The sequence below is a fragment of the Adiantum capillus-veneris genome, chromosome 27 (assembly GCF_014529385.1).
Source record: "Adiantum capillus-veneris isolate H3 chromosome 27, ASM1452938v2, whole genome shotgun sequence".
Taxonomy (NCBI): Eukaryota; Viridiplantae; Streptophyta; class Polypodiopsida; order Polypodiales; family Pteridaceae; genus Adiantum; species Adiantum capillus-veneris.
The window spans coordinates 32,346,156-32,369,766 of record NC_140957.1 but is presented as its reverse complement, the minus strand read 5'-3'; the positions used below and the strand labels follow the sequence as shown (position 1 = coordinate 32,369,766).

The following is a 23,611-nucleotide window of genomic DNA, read 5'->3' as shown; positions in this document are numbered from 1 at the left end:
AGATTGCAGATTTCAGCCCTTAGGACGGTGTCGTCATCCCCGTCGTCGTCATCAACATAGCCTAGACTTGCATCAGTCTCATGCATACCGTTTGTACCAGTTTGTGCAATCATAAGTAGACCACTCTCGCCGACAAGAGTGGGGCCTTCGGAGGAGGGTTTTACAACGTCTGGTGTCGTATCTCTCTTCTCTCTCTATCTCTCGGTCTCATACACTTGCACGCACAGTGTCCATTCACTTTGTTTGTGATCATAGCATCTCTCATTAAGAACGGAAGGCTCTACCTTCCATAAGAACAAAAGGAACCTTGAGCACAGTTCGGAGCACTCATCTTGAGCAAAGCGCAAACATTCATTCCGTTGCACCTAACAGAGAAAATATTGGGAAGAAGCAGCGAATTTTGTCAACGACACCTTGAATCAACATGATTGATGGAAAGAAGAACCTCAATCTTCAAATATCTATTTCACATCTTCTGAACCAAAGAATGTTACTTACTTTCTTTTCCGAAAATGTATCTGAGGGTAGTGTCTAAAGGGCACAAATGGAGCCTACAAGGCAAAGTACTTTGTAAATGTCATGTGCACATGGCTCTGTGTGCCACGTGGACATGCTCCAAAGCCAGTTTTCCTCTTCTTCCTAGATAGGAGTGTCTAGAATCCTAGGAGAATTAGTACCGGCAATTTTGTGAGCCTGTTCACAATAGCTGCATGTCCGGACGAGTCCATTAGATTAGGTTTTCCAGCTTTGGAACCCTCTTGCATAAACGGTTTGTACATGCGTTTTGACAGGTGTTATTACACTACGATGAGCATCTGGCATGGCGTGCATGTAGTTTTAGGCTAGAGGAATCCGACGAGCCATTCCCCGTGTCGGTCGGATTCTAGGATCAGCAAATGTGCAACAGTTTTACCCAAAACTTAGCCCTGGTCAAAAACTATTAATGATTTAATTTGTTGGGTTGGTGGACAGTTTGTCCTGCCAGCCTGAAGGAGTTTATAACCAGTAAATTGGGCCTATAGAGGGGCAGCACCAGCTAGCGTTTTTGATATCAGTTGGAAGAGCGCTAGCCACAAGAGCAGATCAGCCTCAGCGTTTTTGCAATTGTAGTTCAGCCCTAACGCTTGCAAATTTCAGCAGCCAACCAACGTTTTCATATTTCCGAACATTCCGTCACCGAAAAACGGCTCGGATCTGGCTCTCGCAAGCTTCCTATTGCGGTTCAACACTTCGGTAGCCCATTGAGCCTCCTCTCGGTCATTCCCTCGTCGGCATCGAGTGCTCCATTACTGTCCATCATCGGCATCATCGAGATCTGCGTTTTCAGCCCTGCTTTACGTGATAGATCTGCTGCATTTTACACTTCAGATCTGCGTTTTTGCAGCCAGTTTTCAGCCCATCATTCCTCTCACATTAGGAGCGCAATGTTGGGTTAAAGGCCCAAATGGCCCCCTTTTAATGTATATTTTAAAGGTACTAACCTTTGGCCAAGTTCACATTGAACTTGGCCACTAACTTATTAAATTGATCCTTGTACAATAATAAAGGGATAGTGAGTTTTTACAAACTCACTAACTTATTCCCTTGAGAAACTTACGTGCCCTCTCTCTTCTGCTAGCGCCTCCTGTCCTGCTGGTCTTCGCCTCCCTTCTCTGCACACACACTGCACTTCCTCGCGTGCTCTTTCACTTGCACACACCGCCGCGCGCTCATCAATTGGTATCAGAGCCCGATTAGGGTTTGCCCACAAACCTGCAAACGCTGAATTTCAGCCAAGAAGGTCAACTTTCTCGCAAGATTTTGCAATTTCGTCGCCAAAGGACTCGTCCCCGGACACTAGAGAGCTCCCGGCAACCCAAATTGACCTAAAACAGGCTGAAATTAGCTCAAAAACAGGAAATTGCAGGTTATGACAGCGAAAATACAGGTTTTGCAAATGATGTATTAAGGTGTGGAAATACTTATGCTAAGTCCCCGCTACCCGAAAACCCTGAAATTGCCGAAAAACGAGCCCTAAAACAGATGTTTTAAGCAAATTTCAGATTTACGTAGGTTTTTGCAAGTGTTTGTATGGTGCGATTACATTGTGGAAAGTGCAAATTGATGCAATCTATGCACGTTTGACAAATTTTATCTATGTATGACCATTTGTGGCTCAATTTCATGCAATTTTGATGCTACAAATTTGGGCTTTTGTGCTTACATGCTTCTAAAGGCCGTGTATTAGCCTTATGTATGTCTTCTGAGGCTAAAAACAACTAAATTTGTTGTTTCGAGCACAAATTCGCTCGCTGAAATTTCCTGCGCATAAATTCAGAAATTGAATTTTGTGCCCAAATCGACCTATTTTGCCCCAAATTGCTCATGTGACGGAGCTTTAGTGCACATCTCTGTGAGGCTGTACTCCGATTTTTGCGCATTTTGTCCAAAAATTCAGTGTATTATCCCTCTTATTTCATGCAACTATGGCCTCATCTTCTTCGGATGTGAAGAACCTCTTCGAGATTAGGAGGTTCGAGGGTGTACAGGATTTGATCTTTGGAAAGACAGGATTCAGGGAATCCTATTTCTTAAGGATTGCGAAGGGGCACTTGAACAGGTGAAGCCACAGAATATGACGGATGAAGCATGGGTTAGCATGAACGGGAAGGCCGTTACATACATTAAAATGGCCATGGCCGATGAGACTGTCATTGATGTGAAAGGTCTCACGACTGCTTTTGATGTGTGGGAGAAGTTAAAGGGAATGTATGAAAATACAACGCCTGTCAACCAGGTGCACTTGATGCAAAAGCTTGTTGGCATGCAACTAGATGAGTCCAAGAGCGCGGCAGAGCACTTGTCATTGTTCGCAGGTACTTTGTCGCAGTTACAGGATTCTGGCTTGCCCCCTTTTGATGATAAGCTGAAAGCTATCTTCTTGCTTATGACCTTACCTGAGTCATGGAAAAATTTGGTGGTTTTGTTGTCCAATAACCCCAATTTGACCTTTGATGGTGTTAGGGGTTCTATCTTGAATGAAGAAATCAGGAGAAAAGCAAGTGGAGAGAGAGGCAGCTCTGCCAACATGGTTAGAGGCAGGACAGAAAAGAAGAATGCTTATGCACAAAGGAGTAAGACTAAGAGTAAAGAAAGGGGAAATACAAGCAAAGGCAAGGGTGATGTGACTTGCTATCAATGTGGCAGGAAAGGTCACAAGAAACCCGATTTTGCAGGTACTATAAAGCTGAGTTAGAAAGGAAAAAGAATAGCGGAGACAAAAAGAAAGAGAAGAAGGAAGTCAAGGCAGATGCAAGTCAAGGCAGATGCACAGGATAGCTCAAAGGACAAAGAGAAGGCCAATGTGGCTTCTAGTGTCGTGATTGAGGAGTTGTCAGATGTAGAGGACATCTTGTGTGCCACTTTGTCAGATGATGATGCTTATGACTTTGATGCCTTTCTTAATGTTCATTCACAGGACATGCAGATCACCAAGAGTGATCTTATTGATGCTTTGTTGACTGTCAATGATGCATTGTCCCAGACTTGGATTGTTGATTCCGGTGCTTCATTTCATGTGACTCCTATCAAGGAGTGTTTCTCTACTTTTGATGCGAGCAAGCGTGGCCATGTATACCTTGGAAACAATCATGCATGTTCCATTGAGGGTATTGGCACTGTGCATCTCTCCATTAGATGGCACAAATAAGCTTGTCTTGCATGATGTTCGATATGTGCCGGGAATCAAGAAGAGTCTTCTTTCTGTTGGTCAGATGGATATGCATGGTTACAGCATCTTGTTTGAGAGAGGGTCATGGAAAATGACCAAAGGCTCAAGGCTGATTGTAAAGGGCACAAAGAAAGGGACACTTTACTGCATGCATGGAAAGGCCGTGTTGGGCAAGTTTATTGCATTGGCTGAAATTAACTCTCACATGGAGTTGTGGCACAAGAGGCTTGGCCATATGAGCCAAAAGGGCCTTTCTAAGCTTTGTACTTTGAACAAGCTTGATGCTAAAGGCACAAAGCTTGACTTTGGTAATGAATGTCAATATGGCAAGCAAGTGAAGCGTTCTTATTACTCTGGTGTCTCTCATAATCTTGTGTGCTTGATCTTGTACATTCTGATGTATATAGCATGCCTACTAAGTCTATGGGTGGTGCATGTTATTTTGTCTCCTTTGTTGATGATCATTCTAGGTTTATTTGCTTAAGTCTAAGGATGAAGCCTTTGTTGTGTTTAAGAGATTTCATACATTTGTGACCACCCAAACTGGTGTCTCTCATAATCTTGTGTGCTTGATCTTGTACATTCTGATGTATATAGCATGCCTACTAAGTCTATGGGTGGTGCATGTTATTTTGTCTCCTTTGTTGATGATCATTCTAGGTTTATTTGCTTAAGTCTAAGGATGAAGGCTTTGTTGCGTTTAAGAGATTTCATACATTTGTGACCACCCAAACTAGTAGAAAGCTAAAATGCTTACGTACAGACAATGAGGGGAGTACACAAGTGCTGAATTTAACAAGTTTTGTGAAAATTTGGGCATTAAGAGGGAGCTTACTGTGCCATACAGCCCCTCTTCTAATGGTGTGGCTAAAAGATTCAATAGGACACTTTGTGAGAGGGTGAGATGCATGATGTCCACAGGTAATCTCTCTCATGGATTTTGGGGAGAAGCTTTGAAAACTGCAGTGCATATATGCAATCGATCCCCTCACATGTCTTTGAAAGGTGACATCCCTGAAGAGGTTTGGTCTGGCAAGCCCGCTTCATATGATCACTTACACATTTTTGGTTGCGAAGCTTTTGTGCATGTTAGACCTGAGTTGAGGAGTAAACTAGATGCGAAGTCCATTAAAGGCCTCTTCATGGGATATGGTGAAGAAGGCGAAATGGGTTACAGGATTTGGTTACCTCAGCTCAAAAGGGTTGTACGCAACCGGGATGTTGTTTTTAATGAGGCAAGGCTGCTTCAAAACAATTGTGCCTCAAAGCATGACCATAAAAGGGTGAAATTTCAGCATGGCCAGCCACCTGTTAGGCCTATTTTCGACCCTCAAGATGCACCACAAATGGCTGAAAATGTAGATGATCCAGTGGTGTTTGAGCCAGATGATGTTGGACAGCAAATTGAGGCTCCTGAAGGGCATTTGCAGCCAAGAAACAATGCTGAAAATGGTGCTGAAGATGATGTACAGCAGCCCATTGTTGATGATTTTGTCGTGCCACCTGATGTAAACCCATTGCCGGATAATGTGGATCATTGGGTGAGGCGGTCTACTCGTCAAAGACGGCCTGTGAGTCGATATGACCCCTCTTTGCATTACATTATGTTGACAGATGAGGGAGAGCCTCTTACGTATAAAGAGGCAAAGACATGTGAGCACAGTGACAAGTGGGAGCTTGCTATGCAGGAAGAGATTAAAGCTTTGCATGCTAATTATACTTGGGATTTGGTTGAATTGCCCAAAGGAAGGAAGGCTATTCCTAACAAATGGGTGTATAAAATCAAAACTGTTGATGCAAAACCCAAATATAAGGCAAGGCTTGTTGCAAAGGGATATGTTCAAACCAAGGGCATAGACTTTCAGTAAGTGTTCTCTCCTGTTGTGAAGATGACCACTTTGCGTGTATTGTTTGCCATTGTGGCTGCTCTTGATTTGGAAATGGACCAAATGGATGTACATACCGCTTTCTTGCATGGTGATGTGGAAGAAGAGCTTTACATGAAGCAACCCGAGGGTTTTGTTATCCCTGGCAAGGAACATTTGGTATGTATGCTCAATAGAAGCTTGTATGGGCTGAAACAATCATGTAGACAGTGGTACAAGAAGTTTGATCACTTCATGCTTAAACATGGTTACAAAAAAAGCCATGCAGACCATTGTTTGTATACCAAACATGATGAGGATGGCAGCCCTACCATTCTTGTGCTCTATGTAGACGATATGTTGATAGCTGCAAAGAAAAGAAGCACTGTTGATGCTCCTAAAGGGCAGCTGAAATCTGCGTTTTCAATGGAAGATCTTGGGGCAGCTAAACATATACTTGGAGTGCGTGTTACACAGCAAAGAGACCAGCGCCTATTGTATTTGTCGCAAGAAAAGTACATTGAAAAGGTGCTGGACAGATTTAACATGGCTGAAGCAAAGCCTCTTGGTGTGCCATTACAGCCATATGTCAAAATCTCCAAGGATGATTGTCCCAAGTCAAATGAAGAAGCCAATGACATGCAAAGTGTGCCTTATGCTTCAACTTGTGGTTCACTTATGTATGCTATGGTTGCTACTAGGCCTGACATAGCCCATGCAGTGGGAGTTGTGAGCCGGTTTATGGCTAATCGAAGAAGGTTGCATTGGGATGCAGTGAAGTCCATTATGAGGTACTTGAAAGGGACTAAAAACAAATGCCTCTACTATGGTAAAGGACCAATGGAGTTGAAGGGATTTTGAGACTCTGACATGGCTGGTGATGTGGATACACGAAAATCCACAAGTGGCTATGTATTTACTCTTGCGAGAGGTGTTGTTTCATGGTGTTCTAGATTGCAAAAGATTGTTGCATTGTCTACGACAGAGGCTGAATATATTTCAGCCACTGAGGCTTCCAAAGAAGCTATTTGGTTAGCACGCCTATGCAATGAGTTTTGTTTGCCAGCCAAGGCACCTATGGCTTGGTTGTGATAGCCAGAGTGCCATATGTCTGGCAAAGAATGCCATGTTTCATGCACGCACAAAGCATATTGATGTGCGGTATCACTTCATACGAGAAGTGCTGAGGATGGCCTTATTACATTGGTTAAGGTCCATACATCACAAAATCCACCCGATGCTCTCACTAAGTGCTTACCCAAAGTACAACATCATCTATGCATAGAGATGGTGGGAGTCACGTAGCTTAAAAGCGCCATTTATACCTTTAAGTGGGAGGTTGTTGGGTTAAAGGCCCAAATGGCCCCCTTTTAATGTATATTTTAAAGGTACTAACCTTTGGATGTGAACTTGGCCGCTAACTTATTAAATTGGTCCTTATACAATAATAAAGGGATAGTGAGTTTTTACAAACTCACTCACTTATCCCCTTGAGAAACTTACGTGCCCTCTCTCTTTTGCTAGCGCCTCCTCTCCTGCTGGTCTTCGCCTCCCTTCTCCGCACACACACTGCACTTCCTCGTGTGCTCTTTCACTTGCACACACCGCCGCGCGCTCATCACGCAATTCAGCCCTGGAGGTGCCTCATCTAATCTAAAGCAAATACCACATCAGCAACAATGTGGGGAGCCCTTGAAAGAGTTGGTTGGGACCCCCATCGGGTGTCATTCTCCTCCTCTCTCTTCCTCTCTCCCTCTACACGTCTCTACTGCACTCTCTTCAAGGAAAGGTAAAGGATCCATCTTTCAAGCCAAAAAGAATCACCAACGCAAGGAAAGAAAGAAAAGGATTTGTGGAAGAGTAAAACCTACCATTTTAATTATGGTGCACCTGACAGTAAACCTACACTCTATATTGCATTGTCTAAGCTAGAGGCTAGGCAAGCATTAAGGGGGGATCAACCTACATCCTTGTTGACACTACTCAACATAAAGGTGGGATAGGCAATATGATGGGGGGGGGGGGGGGGGGGGGGGGGGGGGGGCGCTTGCCGATTACAATGGCATCAAAGCTCCAATCGATTCTTCTCCTACGTAGGATCCAATCCGATTTTTTGCAACACACGCTATTGCCACATCAGACAAAGATATACCTTCATAAGTTCAGAATCGTCTGAACTCACGAATTATAAGAGGGAATAAAGCACTCATAAAACTATAAAAGCAAGGGACACACGAAAAGAAGAGAAAAACAAAAACAAACAAACAAACAAACTAAATCACTTTGTTTGCTTCGAAACAAAACTAGATAAAACAAAACATTATTAACTTAAAAATGTTTTTAGAAAAGGCATGTGTAAAATAAGATGACGGAACTTACTTGGCTTAAAACAAGTACTCAACTTTAAGCAAAAAAAGGATAAGACATCAGACAAAGACTCTACAAGTATGAAGAGCATGAATAGAGGAAGTAGAAGAGGGAGTTGAGGAAGAGGCCGACCATGGTGACGTTCAAAACGAGGAGACTCAGCCTACGGAACCTGTAGGGAAGGGTACTCCCATTGCGGAGCCCAACCCAACAACGTCGTGCAGCTCCGCTTCCATGATGAGAAAAAGAACAAAAGGATGCAGATTAGGCTTATTTGAAACCTATATGTTTATTGAGCAATGACCAGGGCTTGGTAACGAGCAAGATCAGTGTTGAATGTATGCCAGATGCATCTTTAAAGGTCCAGAAACAATGTTTTTGAAGCTAAAAGTGGGTAAGTTTGAAGTGAGCATAAATGAGAGTTTATGGACTAGTATTGTAGTGCTCAAAGAGCACCACAAACCTATCTTTACGGCTCGTCAATTGGAGCTACGGTGAAGAAGTTATGACAATTTGAAGTTGGAATGGTTTGCAGATCCGTACCGGATTTAACAACTGCAAATGAAGAATTGGAAATGAAGTAGATGCATAGGTTTGAAGTGCCCATCTTGTGGAGTGCCTCCGTCTTTTCAGATCGGCAATCGGAGTTCTGGTTGCCCAAATATTGTCAATTGAAGTTTCACCGGGGGCCAGTTTTGTGCAAGGGTGGTCGCCTCAGTTGATGTGCCATCTGAAGTTTTGCAGCCTCACCAAGGTTTGTATGGAAACTATGCGGTGTGTGAAGGCCATAGGAATTTACGGCTAATCAATCGGAGCTCGGAACACCAAGATATTAAAGTTTAAAGTCGGCGACAATTGTCGGCAGTGCGGTGCCAGGTGAACTTTTCCAATTTTGGCGGCCTTGGTTTGCGGGCCCGGCAAAGTTCAAGTGAGACGGAGTTATTACAAGTCAAAGTCAGTAAGTTGGGGTTCCGGTGTGGTTTGGTAGACTAGAAATCTGAGCACCAAGGAGCAATGTGTAGAGCATTGTAGTGAGTGGGGGAAAAAAATTATGCATTGTGAGGGATTTTGAAGGCTTGAGCTTCGAGCCTTGTGGCGCTGCCACCTGGCAGGTCCAAATCCCACATGCGGAAACGGCCGCCGGAGGGCAGGGGTATATATATTGAGCCTTGAACCTCACGAGGGCATCAAAGGGGGGTGGAGGTCCTTGGCTATGGAGGTTGGGAGCAAGGAGCTGCGGCGCTACAGTGAGAAGTCTTTGGCGATTTTGGGCATCGATTGGCTACCGACAGGCGTGTGGACAATGATGACGTGGCATGCACGCAAGTGGGTCCTCTCACAGGGTCCCTACAAGGGCCTTTCCCTTTAATTGAAGGCAACCAATGTTACTTGGGGCCAATAGCGCCGACGCTACCGCTCCCATGGGGGGTGTTCCCGCGGTTGGGTGACATGCAGAGAATCTCGCAAAAGGAGTGGTTCACGTGCTAAAAAAGAGCCAACAAGCCGTTGGTAAATATAGCAAGCCGTTCCGGCTCCCCATTCCGTGTTTCAAACACGAGTATCCGAAACAAGGAATGGCATTTCATGCATGTTGCCGCCCCTATTCCCCATTCCGGGTAACTATGGTAGCCTCACCATGTCTTTTTTTCTTCCCTTGCAAGGTAGGCCCCCTATGGAGCTGTAGCATCTCTCGCTCTGCGTGTCTTGCGGTTTTGTAGGTCACGATCATTTTTACGTGCTTAGTTGAGTAAAATTGCTTGTTCGGTTTAAGAAGGGAAAAATAATGAGATCGTGTATAAAGGGGAGGGAGGGGGAGCATAGTTACAGGGAATGGCCATTTTTAGGTCTCCGTTCCCCGTTCCGTGTTTCAAACGTGAGTATTTGAAACAGGGAATGCGCTCTCTCTCTCTCTCTCTCTCTCTCTCTCTCTCTCTCTCTCTCTCTCTCTCTCTCTCTCTCTCTCTCTCTCTCTCTCTCTCTCTCTCTCTCTCTCTCTCTCTCTCTAAAATGGTGCCAATTGGGTGTAGATACTTGTCCAAGGTGTAGATCTGCAAGTGCCTCGCATTCCAAAGCTCTCCACGCGAGTAAAGACTGCTTCCTCAAGTGCGTATGGGCAGCATTGTGTAGAAAACACAGCAAATCTTCAAAAACGCTGGCAGTTCCAAAAACGCAAGTAGGTCCAAAAAACGCAGGGCTGATCTGTTGTGATTTTCTGCTAGTGGGGTAGCGCTACCTGTAGAGGATGCAGATCAAGGCTCGCAATGCAAAAACACTGACTAAATTTGCAAAACGCTAGGGCTTCCAAAAACGCTAGGCTGATTTTTGCAATTTTCCGCGATGGAAAGGGCCAAAGATGCAAGCGCTAGGCCTTGGTGATGAGACCGATGAAGATCCTCCACAACTTGGCGACTGATACCATGTGAGAGTGAGCAGCGGAAAGGGTGTGAGCCACGCGCGCCGAAAACACTGGGGAGAGAGAGAGAGAGAGAGAGAGAGAGAGAGAGAGAGAGAGAGAGAGAGAGAGAGAGAGAACGCAAGTGCTCTGCAAATGATGTCATAAGACGGGCACCACGTGCCAATAGAAAAGAACAGACTAAACAAACTTTTAGCACTTCAATAACAACTGAACTGAGAGAGAGAGACGACACGCGACACAGAGTGGCAGAATTCCACCCTAGAGAGTATTGGCGCCCCTTTCGGTATTTCTTTATATTGCATCAACACAGTACAAGCCGGTACTCCAGACTCTGCACCTTCTCCAAGAAGCATGCCAGAGAATGAGCCCTAACCTCATATTTAAAGGCCCTTCACCTGAAAAGCAGTTACAGTGAAAAGCCTTTAAAACTCAAAAGCTTATGGTCCAAAAGCAATGCCAAAAAGCTGCCAACGCGTTTTGCGAAATTCCGTACAACAGCCACGTCAACAGTCAACGCAAAACGCGGAGCATCCGTACAACTACCACGTCATCAATTTTGCGTGAGTGTGTGTGTGGGTCCTGCTTTATTTTACTTCCTTTATGTCACTGGGGCCCCATCGGACGGGGTCCCCATAAGTTGGTAGGACTTCTTCTTCTGTTACTTGTTCTTCTTAGGGTTTAAGCCACTCAGCTGGCATCTGCAAGTTGGCTCCATTCTTCAGGGCTTTGACACGTCAGCATTTTGTGACATCTCCCCTTCTTGAAAGAGAGTAATTGTCCACGATTACAGCATATCTGCAAAACAACTCAAGTTAGCTCAAAAAAAAATTCCGAGGGACAATCAGTTTGCTCTTTTTGTTAAGGAGTTAGCTTCTCCTTCGGCTCTTTTGATCAAGGAGTTGGCTTCTCCTTTCGTCCAAATCGGAACTCTTGATATTCCGGCGTAGTAAGATTAGCCATCACACCCAGACCGCATTGGTCTTCCACGGGTGTTTTGATGCACTAAAATTACATACCCAGGCAATCTCATCCAATTAGGAAAATTCAATAGTTGGCACATCACAATGCAACACAAATGCTTACATATGCATGTTACAAGACACAACAAACAGCACCGCTGAGCACTCCCCCGAGACAAACGGTCTGCGATATGAAGCTACTCAACGACTACCTCGTCATCCCCCCGCAAATAACCTAAAAAGGTCCGGGCCATGAGCTCAGAGGACTATATAACCAAACGCTCCCCAGACCGCAGTCTACGTCGCTTGGAGGTTCAAGGATACAACCAAACGCTCCCCAGACATCAGCCTGCGTCGTTCGGAGGTTTTCTAGCATACAACGGAACGCTCCCCAGGCATCGGCCTACGTCGTTTCGAGGTTTTCAAACATACAACGAAATGCTCCCCAGGCATCGACCTGCGTCGTTCCAAGGTTCAAACAATACCACAACAGTATTTCTCACTTCTCCACCCGAGAGTAAAATCACCAATCATTGAAACCAGTATTTAAAACCAGAATCAAACAAATTAAATCGGCACCAAGACAGGTTTACAACAGATAGCATCCATCTCAAACAAATTTCAAACAATACTTTCTCAAACAATGTTCAAAAGTATCTAACTTGAAAACAACTAGAGAGGTCATTCAGGGCTTTGTTCGGACAACCGAAGTTTGAGGACAACTGGCTTCCCCTTCTGCATCACGTTGATGGTTCGGTTCCAAACCTAGAGAGTTGCATCATTCTTGTCGTGCCAAGGCATATGCCCAAGAGAACGTCGCAATTGCCCAACTTCATAATGTGGAAATCGGCTTTTCCATAATAATCTTGTATAGTCACTGGAAGTGCACCAATGAGCGGTACCACTTTCTGAGTTTGCCCCGTGGCTAGCTCAGCTTCAATTTCTCCACCCTCTGCATCATAATCAAAGTGCATCTGCTTCAAGAATTCTAGATGGATGAAGTTCTCCATAGCTCCGAGGTCAAAGAAAATAAGGGCTTTCAAGCCGTTGACTTTTCCATAAGCTCTGCATAATTCATTAAAACTCTCGAGGTGTATACCATAAATATCGGGTACTAGTCCAATAGCAAGTCTAGCCTTCTTGGCCAGTGGTGGCCCCAGGGATCTGTCTGACGTGGGAGCAAAAGGCTGCACTGAGAACGTCGAGGCTCGCTCAGGACATATATTGAACGTATGCCCTGTTTGGAAACATTCGAAGCATCGACCTTCTTGTAGCAAGGCATCTAGTTGACGCTGTGTCAGACGAGGCCGTTGAGGTTGGTTTTCACGGGATTCCCAAAAATTTGTTCGTTTGTTGCCGGGAGTTCTAGTTAGTGGCCAGAGGTTCTTCTGTGGTAAACTCCAACTTTCCTTTCATGAGCTTGTAACCGACCGAGGCATGGTCCATAAGCTCTTACATGGTAGAGACTTGCTTGGAGAGAGAGTATTTCTGTAATGGTGATGGTAGTCCAATGGTGTAGCGCTCGCACTGGTCCTTCAAGGAGATGAACTTAAAGAAGGACACCGAAAGGCACACGTCCAGAAACCTTTGGTTATAGTCGTCCATGGTTTCGATGGCAAGCCTTTTCAAGTTGCCCCACTCAGCCAAATCTGGACTTCAAAGATCGAAGTCATGTAACTACGTGCAAAAACTGTCTTGAAGCTTGCGAAGTCCTTGGAGCATGCAGTTGTGTCGCGATTGAACTCCACCATTGCATAGCATTATCTTTAAGAAATCTTGTTGATCGAGAAATCTTGGATTCTTTAGTATAGCTCCCCAAAGTATAGATATTGTCGAATTGCAGTAGTTGAGATCCTCTACGACTTAGCCGTATTGAGTATCACATACGAAATTGTATCCACTAGTTGGGATCCTCTTTGAGATGGCTCGTTCCTTGGTTGGAAAGAGGTAGAAAGAGGAAAAAGGACAAGGCCAATTGGCCTCTTTTGTTTAATAATCTGCAAGGAAAACAAGGTAGGAGGTAGGAAGTAAAGTGCATGGATGGATGTGATGGCCCTAGGTGTAGTCCACCCCATCAGCATTGGTAGCCCTTGCTCCCTAGGGTCCCCTTTTGTTTCACAAGTTTCTTACGTATGAGGAGAGTGGTTGTGCTTTTATATAATATACATTCAACTTGGGTTTCCCCTCTGTCCGAGATCGTGGACGTTCACCAAACTTGATTAGACAGGTGTCACAGTTTGGTTAACAGTTTCATGTGCTTGTATTGCAATGTATATGATACTATCTGGCTTGTAAATTTAGGGAGGAAGAAGATTTTGTTGAGAGAGAGAGAGAGAGAGAAGCTCCCTTTTTGTAAGGTGCGGCGGCAATGAATATTGAACTTTGCTCAAGATGAGTGCTCCGAACTGTGCTCAAGGGACAAGGGTTCCTTTTACTTACGGAAGGGAGAGCCTTCCGTTCCTTTAGTGTGAGAGTGCAATGGACACAAACAAAGTGTATTGACACTGTGAGTGCAGGTACATGAGACTGAGAGATAGAGAGAGAAGAATACGACACTAGAATGTTGTCAAACCCTCCTCCGAAGGCCCCACTCTCTATGGCGAGAGCGGTCTACTTATGATTGCACAAATCTCTACAATGCTAGGACTTGCCGACGATGTCGACAACGATGAGGACGACGACGAGATGGACTGAAATCTGAAAACGCTAATGGCTGAAGTTTGCAAATCCTTATCTGCTGAATTCTGACTCTATGTCAGTGACGATGTCGATGGCGACGATGCGACGACGACGCGCAGAAAACGCAGATGCTGAAGTCTGCGTTCTCCGGGCTGAAACTACAAACTTCGCGGGATCTGACCATGCGACGAGGATCTGCAGCGGGAAGGTGAGATCTACGCAGTGCGAGGTTTGGGGCTTCTACTGCGATGTTTGACTGTTGAAAACTGAAAATGCTAAGTCTAGGGCTGATTCCGTCGCGAAGATCTGCAAAACACTGTTGTGTCTAGCAGATGCAAAAACGCTAGGGCTGAAAATCTTCCTGTGGTGGAAATCTGCTAACGTTGGGGCTTATCTGCTGTGGTTCTGTTGCCATGCTGATGCAAACGCAAAAACGCTGGCTGATCTGAGTTCTTGTCCAAAAAACGCTAACCCGTCTACTGTGGAGCAAAAACGCTAGGGATCTTGGGGTCTTACTGAGAAGTTGCCTGTGAACACACTGGTTCCTGCTGCCTATTTTGCCAGAAAGTGCTAGCGCTAGGTTTCTATATATACAAACTTAGCAAAATTGCCCTACCTAGTTTCCAACAAAAGTCACTTAAAAATAATAAGTGAAAAATGTCAAAAATAGGAAAAATAGGTTTAATGCACTAGAAAATTCCCCTAATGGATTCTGATGGGAATGCTGATGATCATGTTGTCTGCAACCGGAGATATGCATCTAATCTAAGTGTCTGGACATGCACGGTCTGCGAACAGACTCACAAAAGTGCCAAATCACTTCCTATTCTAGACTGACTTGACTGACTGAACCCTAGTCATATTGCTAAATCAATCAACTATGGCAAATCATAATGGACATGCCAATGCTTGATGCTCATAATTTCTTGTGCTCTTTCTGAAACTGTGTCGTGCCAAGGAAGAGACATTGAATGTGACCTCCTAGAATGCATACTTTACAACTTTTCATGAACAATCCACATACATCTGTGCTCATTCATGAGTGAAACATGCTCAACGTACAATATGTCATGCCTAGGAAAAGGGAGCACATAAAGACGCTGACTAAAATACAGAAAACGATCACGAATGAAACACTCGAACAATGCGTGCTGACGAATCATACGAACACATAGTACTTCATGTAAGGGTTCCTAAACCTAGGCTCGAGAGCCAAGATCGGTTCGTCGTGTTTGATCGAATCTGCCTGGGGGGTGCTGTGGACCTTGACTCGAAAGCCAAGATCGATTCTTCGTGATTGATTGAATCTGCAACGAGGTTAGCTTCGCTAGAAAAAGCATCAACTAAACCATTTATCCTTGTGAACAATCACGTCTTGATCATACAAATCATCATGCTTGTGAGAAATCACATCGTGATCATCATGCAAATCATCATGCTTGTCATTGGCATTCAAATCATCATGCGTCTCATTATCATTCAATTCATCATGCTTATTAACATGCAAATCATGTGTCTCATGCTTTGGAGAAGAAGAGACTAAGAGAGTCTCCTTGTCTCGAATCTCTTCAATCTTCGCCTGCACATTAGAAATGAGAGAGGAATGCGATCCAATTCTTTTTTTGTTTCTGCTGCGTACTTGCGATCAAATTCTTTGGCCTACAAGCGTAATTGCTCACGCTCCATGGTTGCCATTCTTGCTTTGTGCCACGTTGTCATCATGTCCAGCATCGTCTTGCACCAAGCTTCCATAGGATCTGGTGCAATCCTTTGCGTAGGTAGGGAAGGAGGGTCAGAGAAACCTCCTGGTGGGAAAAATTCTTCTTCGCCTCTCTCATGCTCATCACCTTCGAGCGAAGTATCCATTCTGCTTCGAGTGATGACCATCCACTGAAGTCGTGGGTTCTTGTGGATTCTTGTGGTCTTGGGTTCTGAAGTTCACAAGGAACTTGGGTTCTTGGGTTCTTGCGGGTCTTGAGGGTCTTGGTTCTTGGGTTCTTGAGAGTCTTGAGGTTCTTCTTTCGCTTGCAACCTGTGTTAGAGAAGGATCTTCTCTTCACTCGAGTTCTGCTCTTTTTCGCGGGCGCACCCCTTGGCGGCCTTGCGCTCACACCAAGGTTGCTTTTTCCCACCTTACGTCGATTGGCCAGCCGCTAAGTGCACGATCTGCTCTCAATGAGTGAAGAGAGGCACAAGGGGAGGCTGGACAAGCCCTTCTTTCTTGGGTTTCCTGTCACTCTTCAAAAACACGATTAGGAATCGACCCGCCCAAGAGGTCTTGGGTTACGTACGACCGCAACAAGCAAAAAAATTTATGTGGTTCTTGTGGTTCTTTCCTTGAGTGATACAGAACACTACCAAAGCTCTAATACCAATGTAAGGTGTAGCGGCAGTGAATGTTGAACTTTGCTCAAGATGAGTGCTCCGAACTGTGCTCAAGGGTTCCTTTTACGTACGGAAGGGAGAGCCTTTCGTTCCTTTAGTGAGAGAGAGCAATGGACACAAACAAAGTGTATGGACACTGTGAGTGCAGGTACATGAGACTGAGAGATAGAGAGAGAAGAATACGACACCACAATGTTGTCAAACCCTCCTCCGAAGGCCCCACTCTCTATGGCGAGAGCAGTCTACTTATGATTGCACAATCTCTGCAATGCTTGGAGTTGCCAACGATGTCGACGACGATGAGGACGACGACGAGACGGGCTGAAATCTGAAAATACTAATGGCTGAAATCTGCAAATCCTTATCTGCTGAATTCTGACTCTGTCGGTGACGATGTCGATGGCGACGATGCAACGACGACGCGCTGAAAACGCAGATGCTGAAATCTGCATCTCCGGGCTGAAACTGCAAGCTTCGCAGGATCTGACCGTGCGGCGAGGATCTATAGCGAGAAGGTGAGATCTGCGAGGTTTGGAGCTTCTACTACGATGTCTGACTGCTGAAAACTGAAAATGCTGAGTCTAGGGCTGATTCCGTCGCAAAGATCTGCAAAATGCTGAGGTGTCTGGCAGATGCAAAAATGCTAGGGCCGAAAATCTTCCTGCGGTGGAGATCTACTAACGCTGGCGCTGATCTGCTGTGGTTCTGTCGCTAGGCTGATGCAAATGCAAAATCGCTAGCTGATCTGAGTTCTTTTCCAAAAAACGCTACCCATCTGCTGTGGAGCAAAAACGCTAGGGATCTTGGGGTCCTGCTGAGAAGTTGCCTGTGAATACAATGGTTCCTGCTGCCTCTTCTGCCAGAAAGTGCTAGCGCAAGGTTTCTATATATACAAACTTAGCAAAATTGCCCTACCTAGTTTCCAACAAAAGTCGCTTGAAAATAATAAGTGAAAAACGTCAAAAATAGAGAAAATAGGTTTAATGCACAGGAAAATTCCCCTGATGGATTCTGATAAAAATGTTAATGATCATGTTGTATGCAACCGGAGGATATGCATCTAATCTAAGTGTCTGGATATGCACGGTCTGCGAACAGACTCACAAAAGTGCCAGATCACTTCCTATTCTAGACTGACTTGACAGACTCAACCCTGGTCATGCTATAGCTTGCCCGCGGACACAGGGTTGGATGTGTCACGCGGCACTTTTCCCATTGGCACAAGGATACCAGTCACATTCTTTAGCTCTCTACAGGTGGCTTCATCATCACATTGATTTATATGGATATAGAATTGTCAATAAGATCATATGTTGTTGGTCAAATGCATATGTAGATAGGGCGATAAAGAGACACACGATCAAGATCTACTAATTTTGTGAGGGGACCGGAGTAGAAAGCATTGCAATTTGCCGGTTCTAGTTTGAGGATCAGACATAGTACGGGTTCTTTTCTTCAAACTCTAGTTTGATTTCTCTCTTTATTTCTTCCTCCCTCCTTAAGCACAAAGGAAGGCACCTTCCCTCTTACACATCAACACCATCTACAAAAGGCTTCCAAATTGCATCTACCAAAGAGAGCCTAAAGCTTCTTCACATGTCGACTTCTCAATGTTGGGAGAAGCCTTCAAGATGACACCACGCGAGAGAGAGAGAGAGAGAGAGAGAGAGAGAGAGAAGCATGAAGTAGTCAACGCAACACAAATTTCTTGCCTACCCAACAATCAATTTATCTTTTGGGATCTTGGTAGATTTCTCATAAAAGCTAAATAGAACTCAATGAGGATATTGATTACTAGACAACAAACAGCAACAAATAGGTGACAGTCTCAATTTGCAACACCCTAAAATATTCACGATAGTCGACTACTAAGGTTGCCCCATGAGCAAAGAGTTATATAGTGCAAAAGTAAGAGAAGGGGGGGGAGGGGGGGCCTACAAGATCTAGCACTGATGCATAGGAAGGCTTGCAGACAACATGTTAGCAATGTTAGACCAATGTTTGGGAAAAATAATCTTCACAAAATTACAAAATTCCTTTGGGCAATGGAAAAGCTACGAGGTTTCTTTTACTTGCTAGAATAAAACAAAAGAACAAGCTTAAGAGTTATCCAATGTCAAGCTTGTTGGCACGTACCTCTTGGTTAGCATAGCCATTCTTAAATTTAATCGCCATCTTTAGGAGGTCTAGAGCCAATTTATTTAGTCTCTCGAGTGAAGAAATGAGGGACTTTCAAGAACTCTTGGTTATATGTCTTCAAATAAACTGCCTCACATTAACTCGCTTGATTTTATCATCACTCGAAAAAGTTTGCTAGAAGTCTGGGATTTCTCCACAGAAGCATGCCAGAGAATGAGCCCTTGGCTCCTATTAAAGGCCCTTGGCCTTTCAAAAGCAATTACATGAAAAGCTTCGAACTCAAAAACATATGGCCTCCCAACAGCAACCAACGCAAAGCATGGAACATCCGTACAATCTGCCACGTCAGCAACCAGCGCATTTCGCGGACGTCTGTACAGACTACCACGTCAGCATGTCAACACGTTTTGCGGGCGTCCGTACTACACGTCATCAGCAGTTTACGCAAAAGATTGACTGTCTGTGTGTGGTCCTGCTTTATGTTAATGTCTTTAGGTCGCTTGGGCCCCATCGGAAGGGGCCCGTAAGTTGGTGGGAACTCATCTCTTTCAGTTTAGTTGTCATTTGAAGTGCTTATAGTTGTTGAGTCTGTTCTTTTCCGTTGATACGTAATGCCCGTCCCGTTACACTCTCTACACAAAAACTGGTTGTATATTGTGTACAAAGAGACCTCTAGAGATGATCAAAGGTTTATCACCCAATGGGTGTACAACACTATCCTTCTCTCTACCTTTTGCTGGCACATAGACTTGACAAAGACCTCAATCATGTAATTTGTTCCTCACATACTATGCAAACTATCCAGATTTGGGCAAGTTGCATTCTGCCATGCATTGCCACTGACAAACTTGCACACAAAGTATGGAAGCCATTCAGTGGCTAAACTCAGAGGCCAGTTACTGTTTGCTAATGGAACTGTATGTGGGACATATAGCACCAATTCCTCCCAGCATGTGAGTATGGCCAGAGTCGACAATTGTTAGCACATTGCAATGCTCTCCAGACTACTACGGTGCTTGGTTTACAGATACTCACTCTTTTGCAAGATAGCTCCTCCGCCCTCTACCGCATGATGGGGATGCTCTTTCTTTAGCTCTTGTTCCACGATTTAGTAAAAACACTAACACGAGCAAAAGTGGTCTCTTCCTTTAGCTCTTGTTCCACAGCTTCGACCAAGGATCAAGAGGGCTTGGCATAATTTGTACCAGCTGCTATGGTTGATGTATATCTCTGAGGTTTCAAGTTCATCTATTCTTGTCACATGGATTTGTATATTGTTACTTGGAATGTCAATGGATTGCATCACACTAGCATCACTGGCCCAAGACAGAATTTACTATGCAGAGACTTACATTCTCATGTAGATCAAGAAGTGGATATACTTCTTATTCAAGAGCACAAGCTATGTACGGACAATTGATATAAATGGGGCGAGTTGTTACCTTCGGCATCTTATACATTTGGGGAAATTGCGCTCAGTCAGCAGTATCCTAGCAGCGTTGTATGCATTTCTGTGGGATCTCGTTGACGACGTTGTCTCTACCATGGTACATGGGCACATGGCATAGCGACGTGGATTTCTCTTCAGATTGATGAACTCTCTCTCTCTCTCTCTCTCTCTCTCTCTCTCTCTCTCTCTCTCTCTCTCTCTCTCTCTCTCTCATATATGGGAAGCCATGTTGTACATAACTCCCATCTGGACCTCACACACACACACACAAAAAAAAAAAAACCAGGTTTTACTCTTGTCCATTAATAAGGGGCTAGGAGAAAAACTTCTACATCCGTAAATAATTACATCACAGGGAAAAATGCCAAGAGAGATCAAAACTAACGATATAAAAAATAAAACAACAATCCCTACAAGGGGGAAAACCCGGCGATACAAATATGCAAACAAGAAAAATTGATAGTTTGGATACATACCCTATATCTTTGGGTTTCCAACCAACCCTCAAGTAAGAATTGACTACACCACAAATGTCTCTTTCTGTGATGACAATCAAATCAGCACTTGTCGGATCCCAGTCCTTGGACCACTTGTGAGTCTTTATAAGAATGTGAGTTGCATCAGACTGAAGCTCAACCCCTCGCTTCACCAATTTTGCTTGTGTAATATGGTTAATCCAATAGCTATGAACTCTTTGATTGGTACCCTCTAAAAGAAATCTCAGAGCATTGAATAGCCAAGTGGATCCTGTCAAATGTCATCACTGTACACTGATAGTTAATAAATAATCGAGTGAAGAACAAATGCATCATACTTCAGATAAAGATAGTATCCACATAGTGTATGTCTCTGTGTGTGTGCGTGTGTGCGCGCGTCATACTTCAGATAAAGATAGTATCAACATAGTGTATGTCTCTGTGTGTGTGCGTGCATGCGCACACGCATACCCACACCCACACATGCATGTCTGTAGACAATCAGAACATACCAGAGCGTTCGGGGCCAGCACAGACGACCATTTTTCCTGGGCCACGAGGCAAGACACAAGCATTGCTCTTTTGCTCTTCACTCACGTGAAGGTACTCGCACTCACCATCAGAGCACTGCGTGTTACAAGGGCAGAAGAGGGGTTCCGCCCAAGTAGGAACCAGAGGGCCCCGGTCTCCCATGGACAAGGCTGAAGAAGAGCAGCAGCATGTAATGCCTCGATTAGGCCAGTCTCTCCGCTTCGCAGATTGAGACCTGATAACGGCCCTCCTTCTCAAGCTCTGTAATGGATATACGAAGCCAAATGCAGGCCCATTCGCCTGCATCAAGGCGGACACGTAACACGTGGAGGTGAGCTGGAGACCCCTCAGCACTAAAGACCACGTGGTCTTGAAGAAGCCGAAGCCATCGCATCGAAGTGACACGGATCATTTAAGAGGGGGGGGTGAGGGGATCAATGGACGGGAACTCCACGCGCGACCGTCGAGGTGTTCTGGGCCGTAGATGGCTTATTAAAACTAAACCCGGTCAAGAACTAAACCCGGCCAAGGGCTTCGTTCGGGTTTAGTTCTAGGCCGTCCAGGTTTATCGTTTATATCATTGTGTAAAACGGCTTTGGTTTCAAATGTGCGCGGACGACGTAGTGGTTAGCCTCCTACGTTCAAACCCCCGCTCCCCAACGGCGCCGCCATTTTTTAAGTGGACTTGCCCGCCTCCAGATCCCCGCCATCGCCCTTCACCGTCGATCCCTTTACCCACCCCCACGTCCCATCCTGCGTCACTTAGTGTCGTGGGACGCACATTGCACAACACCGACACAATTTGCATGGGGACGGGTCTCCATTGATTGAGTATACTTGTTAGGGCCGAGTTTACTTTCGTCTACGCTTGTTGGCTTGGACAACTAAACCCACATGGATGTGTGCTTGCACATCAGCCTACCAGCGGGGAGGTCATCAGTTCGATTCCCAGTTGGGGGATGAGAAAGTCAACGTGGTTTGATTTTTGTTGACCGACCACGCCCCTTGAGATCTATGTGAATCCCTATCTATCGGCAATCCCATGGTTTGGGCTTCATTAAATACCCTGTAACACTTAGTGTTGTGGCTGGAGACCCCTTCAATGTTGGAACTTTTAAGCTTAATTAGGATAGTTTTGGTCCGGATGCAACTCGACAAGAATTCACTCGCTACAAAATCGGGCAGGATCATTTAACAAAGACCCCTTGCCCTGAGAGTTGCACTCTACAAGCAGCATTAATTGGCTGCACAAATGTGGCCTGCGCTTCAGCGTTGCCTGGCGTGCATTGTCTCGTTGAAAAAGTTGCTCTTCATGTAACTGCTTACTACCAACGGCGGTCATCAACCACCACATGGATGATAAGCACTATCTGCACATGAATTGAGGCCCTCGCGCAACATAGGATCCCATAGTCTTGCCTAGTCACAAAGTGTGGGGGTGGCACCTCCATGTGCAAACATGGCCTTAAAGGGCTTACCCAGAGACCCTCTATAGTCGCCTTTGTAGGGCCCTCAAATTGTACCATATAGCTTTGATGAAAAATGGTGAGTTAACCAGCAGTAACTACTACATTGACATTGGGGCGTGGCTCGACCACCCCCTACATTAACTAAGCACCTTTTTAATGGGCTGGGGACTGTTTTTTCACAACATCATGTGTGGAGTGATCCTTAGAAATTTAGCGCGCAAAAATGAAGGTTTGTTGCATAGGCAAAGGGCCCTGAAATTACAAGTCCCTCTAAAGTTTTTGTGGTAGAGGACTCTTTCATAAGGCCTTTGGCAACGTTCAGATTGCACAGTGGAACACACAAACATTAACAGAGTTCAATTGGACACAATTGCAATTCCAAGACCACCAAAACAAGGGCAACCGCAACCCCTAACGGCAAGGCACTTTTCAGCACGAGATGCACACATAGCTTCAAACTTACAAGCCCACCTCTCTCAAGCACGTAGACTAACCGCGAGCTCATATCTCATTCATTGAAGCTATTGCACCAAATAAAATTGCGGTGTGAACCGGATTATTGAGGCAAGCGCATGATGTTGCCGTTGAATTTGTGTAGCTTGAGTCAGTCCTGAGTAGACTCTTGGAGCTCTTGGGAGAAATTGTGGACCATTGGATTAAGCTTGTTGAATAATGCCACATGGCAAACTAAATGTTTTTCCCTACATTTGATGGAGCATTTAAGAGAGGCATTAGGTGGAGTCACACACTCTCTCTCATCATCTTATTCGGTCTTTAAGAAGGGGCATTAACATGGGGCTCAAGGGCCACATGTACTCTCCCATCATCTTATGTATGTCACTATGACTATTCACCCTTTTCTTTTCTCTTTTTTGGTGTACTTGCATATTAGCCTTTTTTTAAAAGACTTCTCGAACTCTTGGAAGTTGATGTGGACCAATGGATTATGCTTTTTGTAAGCCATTATGGACCATTTGCATTAAGCTTGTTGAATAGGGCCATATGGCAAAGCCAATGTCTCTTCCTACTTGTAATAGGGTGTGCATATGATGTCTCTTTAAACCATAATTGCGAACTATGGTGAAATTTCGATGATCTGGCTCGCATATTAGAGCCATAGCTACATGTGCATGAAAGTAAGGCTTGACATGTAGGTAAATTCCAAT

At 44.8% G+C, this 23,611-nt stretch overlaps 1 protein-coding gene across 1 annotated transcript in view; it reads right to left on the bottom strand.

Annotated features, from left to right (window-relative positions):
- The window catches only part of LOC147421739 (uncharacterized), a 70,736-nt gene extending 49,397 nt beyond the window's left edge, over positions 1-21,339 (bottom strand). Inside the window, exons 1-2 of the mRNA XM_086502791.1 lie at positions 20,958-21,339; positions 20,446-20,716 (exon numbers count right to left, since the gene is read on the bottom strand). Of these exons, the coding sequence (XP_086358917.1) occupies positions 20,446-20,716; positions 20,958-21,282 (596 nt within the window). The 5' untranslated portion in view covers positions 21,283-21,339. The remainder of the gene's footprint in view (positions 1-20,445; positions 20,717-20,957) is intronic.
- Positions 21,340-23,611: the final 2,272 nt, after the last annotated feature.